This window comes from Halyomorpha halys, unplaced genomic scaffold, assembly GCF_000696795.3.
Source record: "Halyomorpha halys isolate HHAL.00 unplaced genomic scaffold, Hhal_1.1 Scaffold1716.1, whole genome shotgun sequence".
Lineage (NCBI taxonomy): Eukaryota > Metazoa > Arthropoda > Insecta > Hemiptera > Pentatomidae > Halyomorpha > Halyomorpha halys.
In genome coordinates this window covers 97550-105433 of record NW_027104746.1, presented here as the reverse complement: position 1 = coordinate 105433, position 7884 = coordinate 97550, and the positions used below count along the sequence as shown (strand labels likewise).

Below are 7884 nucleotides of genomic sequence, written 5' to 3'. Positions count from 1 at the left end.
TTTTAATTGTTTACTTTCATATTGTAGTAAAGGTATGATTAATCTTTTATTGTATATTAATTTTATTTTATTTTTTATTATATTAAGTTAATATTAATTTTAATGAAAATGAAACTTTAGGTTACTTCCCTACTTCGTCTTTTTAATAAGGATTTTTAATATTATTATGTTATCTAAATTATTCATTTTCATTTTTTTTTTCAGTATTAATCTCGATGGATAATTTGGTTCAGGAAAAAATTATGCACAATATAATATCAACTATTGAAGAGAAAGTTGACGATGAGCTTTATAAACTTGACCAATTGGATGGTAACTCCCTTGAAAAACTTAGAGAGAAGAGACTAAAGGAAATGAAACATGAGGCCCAGTTGCGTACTGATTGGTTAGCTAAGGTTTGTTAACTCTTCAGTGGAAGTTTGTTAGTTAGTTAATGTTTTAATCTTATTGAACTTATTAAGTATCTAATTTTCTTCTTAGGTTGTATATTGAGTTAAATGGCCCGCTGTACCCAAACTAATTCTGTACCAAGAGGTTATCCTCCTATATCCTTGTACTCTTTAAGGAATTGACTCTTGTAAAAACGTGTAATGGCTAAATTGGGGCTTTTTTCATTTGAAAGATTTCCATAACTTTTTCTTCAGTAACATTAATGTTATATACATACGTAGATTGAGGAAAATAAATCTGCCTTAGTTGTCTGTTGTTTAAAAAACAAACTAATGCTTATCCTGGGCTGTACTTGTAGGCATAGAAGGAGTGATAAGCTATAACCACTACATTGTTTCATTATAGGGTTTATTCTGGATTTTAATTTATCCTCTAAATTTAGAAACTGTTTATATGGGAATCATTTCTTTTACTGTCACTTACCTATGTATGAAATATATAGTAACAGGAACCATTGTTATCGTGATAAATTCTGAATCAAAGTTCTTTACAGAAATACACGTTTGAAGGTTCCCTGAGTCTAAATAACCAATTATCTCAATATTATCTGTGTTATTTGTTGATATGTGTGAATAGCTCAGAAATTGAAAGTTTTATAAAACTGAAATTCATCTCTATTGTATTTTTAATAGATCAATAGTAAAGCAAAATATCTTTAATAAAACAGACAAGCTAGCATTTTTAAACCTAAAGCTAGACTTTTTCAATGACACCAAGTTCCTGAAGGCTTTTTTCTCTGGCACTATTTCATGTTTTATTCCTACAGGAAATCTTGGTGGTACAACTAGTGACAGATGAATCTAATGTAAAGTTATTAAGACTGCCGACATCTGGAAATAAGGATAAAATTGTATTAAGATCTGTCACATTTTTATCATAAAATACCTTATTATCAAGCATAATAAGACCCATCTGTAAAGCATCTCCTGCCCTTAGGAGAGGGGTATGAATTACTTCAAATTAGATATCGTAGGTTTTATCCTTCTAGGTAGTATTTTATTTAATTTGACCCAATGAAATTTGTGAATCACCTCTGTAAAAAATAAGTTAATTCCAGCTTTGCTTCTTCACAAAGTTTCTTTAAATCTGATTTTTCAATCATATTGCATATATCGCTGCTATAAAGTTGACATTGGGGAGTCTTGTAGTTATTCTTCACTAGGAAAGTCAGGTTAACACAAAATGTTTTCTTAAATGAACCATGAGCTAAAATATAGCATAATCTTCATCTGACTGACTACCCTCTTAATTACTCTGTTGGGATGGATTCATAACTTGTCTTACCTAAGCAGATTTCTGTAAGCATACATTACTAAAGTGGTTTATCTGTTAACACTTATTGCAAACTTTACTAAAAGCTGGAAGATGTCTAATCCCTTTAATGTGTTGTACACCTAGCCTGTGTTCTTTTTCTTATAGAAATGCTAAGCTATTAGTCTTCTAATGTTCTTCCTTGATTTTGGATACAAGATTCTCTGCTTGTTGTCTGTTATACATTGCTCTCTTCCCTATTCATCATTCATTCATTATTGGCACAACAGACACATGAAGCAAGCCTTGGCCTGCTCAGCTGCTCTTCCCTAGAGCATTCATGTGAAGTAAGTAAAGAACATGAACATACGAGTCTTTACTCATTGAGCTGTCTCCAGAAAGGTATAAATTTATTTCCTACAGTATCTAAGGACACAAATTAAATTTTCTTCAATTTCTAGCTTTGATAACTCAGCTAACTTGTCAAAATTCCACTTGCTTTCTTGTTCATGAAATTGATTGATAAAGTCTTTTGAAGCCTCATTAGGTTGCTGCATGGAACTGTTAAAAACTAAGTGCTCATAGGTAATATTTTTCTCTTCTTCAAAGTGTTGATCAAGCTGGGAAATAATTTAAATCAACTTTAGCATCTGGTTCGCATAATTTCCACATTAATTTCAAGCCTCTAAATAAGGCAAGGCAGTTTTACCTTCTTTCTGGAGACCTTCCTAGTGTTATTACTGAAGGATTCAGCAATTGTCATTTAATTTGTCCATTGCACTTTAAAAATTACCCAGTTGTCTGCTGCATTTTCTTGGCAAGAAAAATCATAAGGATCTGGTAATGGAAATTTTCAAGCCATCTTTATTCACTCATACACATCTGACACCATGTTCTATTTTTAATAAACCAATAGTAAAGCAAAGTATCTTTAATAAAATAAAGAAGCCAACATTCTTTTGGATTAAGGAAAAAAACATAACCATCATCATTTCAATGTACAATTAAGTGATTTTTAATATCATTTAAGTCTTATCATCAATGAAATAATCTGACAGGCCTTAGATGCTGAATTTTTGGTCCCCCAACATACCTTTCATTTTATTTATTTGAATTAATTAACCATCTTCCATTGTTAGCAGTAAGGAACAATAGATACATATAAAATATGAGAGAATTTTATTATTAATAATAGGAGAAAATAATTTTGTGTGTGTGTGTTTCTGTGGTTGTTACGGCAATTGTCATAACTTTTGGACAATCATCATAACAAACATGGAAACATGAGAAAATAATATAGGTTTTTTTTTATTCCATCTTATAAATGAAAGTAAAGTGGGGGAAAGGATTACTATCATGAACAATAATGAAGTTACTGTTTTGAACTTAGCAATTTCAACTCATAGTAGGATGTTTCCTAAGTATGAGAGACATCCATAAAGTAAGAGTACTCAATGTTTTGTATTTTAAATACAGGATATTGTAAGTACTTATTTTTCCACATAATCGCCTTCCCGTTCCATGCAGGTGGCACAAGCTTTGTGATGCCCTCCTCATGGAATGGTCCTACCATATCCTTCATCCACTAAGAACTCTTGTTTCACCTCCCCATTGTTTCTAATTTTTTCCCACCCATTTGAGTCTTCAGGAAGGTGAAAAGATGAAAATCTCAAGGTGCCAAGTCAGTAAAGTAGGCAGGGTGGTTCAACCAAATGAGTAGCATTGGCCATATCCAGGCAGGCTTTGTCATACAGCAAACTCTCTTTGACAACAATATCCTCTGTCTGTTTTGAATTGCTCTCTTCAGCTTTTGTAGAGTCTCAGAGTGTCGTGCTGCAGTGATTATTTCCACCTGAAGCAAAATGACCTCTTTTTCATCCCAAAACACAGTAAAAAAAACTTATGTTCTCGTGTCTCCACAATTGTTATGATAATTGCCAATAAGTTATGACAATTGCCAATAAGTTATGACAATTGCCATAACAACCATGGAAACAAAAACATGTATTTTCTCCTTTAATTATTTATCAAATTATTTCAAATTTTATATTTATCTATTGTTTCTTACTGCTAACAATGGGAGATGGTTGATTATTTCAAATAAATAAAATGAAAGGTATGTTGGGGGACATATATCATTAAAGATATGTGCTGTGAGCACAGAATTATGTATATTTTAATATTTAAATATACATTAATATAAATGCATATCACCTTCGTCCTGCTAGGAACTGAAGGGGAAGATGTACAGCAATTCGTTGTCAAGAAAAATAGAAGCCCTTGAGGGTGGTAGGAAAAGAATTTATGTTCTGTGGGCTGGCCAAATATGTATTATTTGATGAGAGAGCTGTTGTTGGGATCTGGTGCATAAACATTCCAGGCTCAGTATTATAGCGATGTTTATAATGTGGGTCTGTTTGTTCACGTAAAACAGATCATACAAATATGTACACATTTTTACATTAATAAAAAAAAATGAACTGTCTTTTATGACTGAAAACAAATTAATTCACATATTGATTGATAAATTTACACAATCAATAAAACAAACAAAAATTAAAAGCCTTTTTCAATGTTGCTTCAACATACCACCCACCAAAATTTTTAATGAAAGATTTTGATTAATAGGTGTTAAAGGAACTATCTTAACCACAGGTCTTTTGTTTGTTCCTGTTGATGTTCTAAGTGTAACAACTCATACAATGCCGTCCTTGTCTATGTGTGTTCGAATATCTCTTGCCAAGGGCAACATTTTCAAGGTGCAGTTTGGCTCCTTGATGATGACTAAGTCTCCAATGCTGATGTTCTTGTAATTCTTGGTCCACTTCCTTCTTTATTGCAATTGGTTGAGATATTCCATGCACCAGCGTGCCAAAATGCTTAACCTTTTATTGAATGAGTTCCCAGTGTTGAAGAATGTATTCTGTCTCTGTTATTGGACCTTCTCATGGTGCTTGGAAACATAGTTTGTGCGAAGGGTAACATGTAAGCTGTAACTTGTGCTAATCTTTAGTAAGAAATAAATTTATCTGTCCAGTCGTGGATAACTGATTCTAGGTAGTCCTTAGAGCAAAGCTATGATTTTCTTTAATATAAGGAAGAGCTTAGGGGTTGTATACATCTGGACCTGATCATTTCTTACTTCAGATTTCCCGAATGTATGTTGAAATATTAAATTAAAATTAGTGTAGAAGGTGGGTTGTTAAATCATTAGATGTTAGATGTTACCTTTAGTAATGGGCACATGTATTAATGAGAAACCAGAATAAAATCCCTGAGGGGGTAAATAGGTTAGTATTTTAGTAAATTATAATTAATTATAATGTTAAATAATAGAAATCTATATCAGAGGATTGGGTGGTCTCATATATTAATAAATAGTGATCGCTTATCTGGTGACTGGGTTGGAAGTCTCGCTGCCACGGTTACTTCTGCGTCCTATGGCCGCTTCCCTCATCCTGGTGTGCGGTGGGCGAAATGGTGGAAATCATGTACTTTTCGCCTGGTGTTAAAAAAAATACATCTGTCTCAATTAAAGGCTGGCCAGCTAGTTGTCGTCTGTGGCGAGGAGGTAGAGGCAAACCAGGTCCTGGCTTGCATGCCACGATAGATAATGTAGTAGTGCAGCTTCGCATTTGCCTCATTAACCAACCATTTTATAAGTCTCAATCTTAATGTCGTGAATTCAATCCTCACATAGATTGCTCCAAAATGTATATTTCGGGACCTGGTCGTGTCCTACTTCAGGTATCCTGGATGTATGTTGAAATATTAAATTAATTAGTGTTAAACAAAGGGGGTTTAAAGTTGTGAGACCTTCTGCTTATTAATCAACACATATATATTTTGAGAAACCGGAGTCCACGGCAAGGGGGCATCAGAAAATGAGACCCCCGATCCCGACTTTATACAAACTCAAAAAAAGTACGCGAAAATCAGATTATGTAAATCCGACATACAACCCACCTAAATCTGGCTCAACTGAATTTACAATAAAAAAATGCACAGAGATGGGGAAGGCGCAGTCTGCTGTAAAATATGATAGAAACGAATATGAAGATAATGTTAATAACTCTTGGGACCGACCAAATCATACATGACATTATAAAATAAAAACAAAACAAATATATACATAATCATGATAATAGGTATGAGATGTAGATAAAAGATTACGCGAAAATCGGATTATGATTGGATTAGACCAAATAATTTTTGGTGATAAGAAAAACGTGGGTCTATTCTACCGTAATGAATGGATTGAACTTTAGGACCTGATGAAGTGGTCGTTTTTGAAGTCTGAACTACCAGTACTCTCCTTGTTTGCTTTTATACATTCCATGATTTCCAGAAAGGTTATTAGGACCTTTACCATAAACACCACTACTAGTATCAGTATAGTTTTACCTCTAGCAGCCACTGTGTAAAGTGTTGAAGCGTCGTAATGAAAATTCCCTTGAATCATGGCTGATCCTCCATAAATAAGTGTAGGCTGGTGGCATTGGCTGGTTTATAATGGGCTGCTGGTGAGCTTGAGATCCACTCTTCTGACTTACACTTGAAAGCTGGAAAGGTAAAGCATTGTCAATTCTGGCAAATCAACCATCTTTCATATTATACTGAACTCCTTCTCGACTAGTTGAATTTGGATGTGCTGAAAATCTTTACATCGCCTAATCTATCTAGAATATCTTCATATCTCGGGATAGGGTATTTTATTTGCTCCCACCTTTTCCAAAAGATTGCAACCAATGATTATCTGGTAGTCTTGGTGCATTTTCCCCATTACATGGACTGTTACCTTCTCTCCCTTAGCCCCCCCCCTCCCAGTTACTCATTTCCATTTCTGTTTCCCCTTTAATGCTGTAAAGCCCACCCAGAGTGATCAACTGACAGTTACATACTCTGGCCTGTAGTTCCCTCTCTACACCATTGTATGAAGTGTGCCTACAACCTAATGCCAGGCACTCACTTTTGAATCGCTGGTTTGGGTGGTAGTGGATTTTATAAAATAATGATAAATAAAACATAATTAACTAAAACGAAAATCTATTTCATAAATTACAGTTCAAGTAGGGAGTGGCTGAAACAAAACATTTATGATTAGGTGTATTAGTTAATTTTGAATAATTGGTCTATGGATTTAATAATGATGCTGATGATGATGGTGTGAATTATATTGATAGGTGTGGACTTACTCCATGGCTCGGTTATCCTCTCTTCAGTCCTAGATTTCCTCCCCCCTCCTCGGTTCTGTGAGGCACTCCAGAGTGTCTCTACTCACTAAGTTTTTCTAGCAGATTAGAAATGAAGAAAAATAAATGGCTGGCTCTGGCCAAGGCTCATTAGCGAGTGTGAGTGCTTTTGTTTTCTTGGTCACATGGGGCACTGGTGTTACGATTAGCCATATGATTGTTGTTGGTTCAAGTCTTCTGTTTGAACAGAACAACCACTCCACAATCTCTCAAGGGCCTCTTGGCAGACGATTGTGTTTGAGTTTCTAGTGTCCACCAGACAGCTTACTCCTCTCTTCGCTCGCTTAATAGGCAAACTGCGGTGCTCTCCCCTCACATGATGGTTCTCCATCATGCAGTCGCTCCTCTGTGGGCACACTCCTTAAAACTCCTAGTATTCTGACTGTATCTCTGGTTCTACAAGTCCTCCTCTTGTCTTGCTGACCGGTCTCTCGCCCAGAGTCTCCTGCTTCATTTTTAGTCTCCGAGGTTTCTCACAAATCCATTTGTCCTTCGAGAGCTTTTTCTTCTCCATAATCTCAGTGCATTGAGCTCCATGAGCTCAGGCTGATTCTGCTTCCTCTACATATAGGGAAACTGTTGTGCTATATGTCCCTCTGCTCCACATTCAAAAGATGTATTTTCTGATGTACAAATGATTTGTATATCAGTTGGAAGATTTTTTTTATTCTTTAATTTTTCTCTATTGTTTTGTTTTTTGTGATATTCATTTCAGGTCCTCCTTTTTTTATTTTATATCATCCGAACCAGCGAACAATTCGTCTCTGGGGAAGAGGTAGGTTTTTCATTCATGAAATGCCACTCACCCCAACAGTATGTATAGTTTAAGATATAATTATTATTTAATTTGAATTTGTCATTAATAAAGATATTGTTTTATAGCAAAAGAAGTCAGTCTTGAAGTGTGTATTTCTAACACAAGATTATATAT

The 7884-nt window shown here is 34.7% G+C and overlaps 1 protein-coding gene across 1 annotated transcript in view; it reads left to right on the top strand.

Moving 5' to 3' along the window:
- Nucleotides 1–204: 204 nt before the first annotated feature.
- The window catches only part of LOC106690434 (thioredoxin domain-containing protein 9), a gene marked incomplete at its 5' end in the record, with an annotated part of 34705 nt that continues 27025 nt past the window's right edge, over nucleotides 205–7884 (top strand). Inside the window, 1 exon segment of the mRNA XM_067044968.1 lies at nucleotides 205–395. Within this exon segment, the coding sequence (XP_066901069.1) occupies nucleotides 216–395 (180 nt within the window).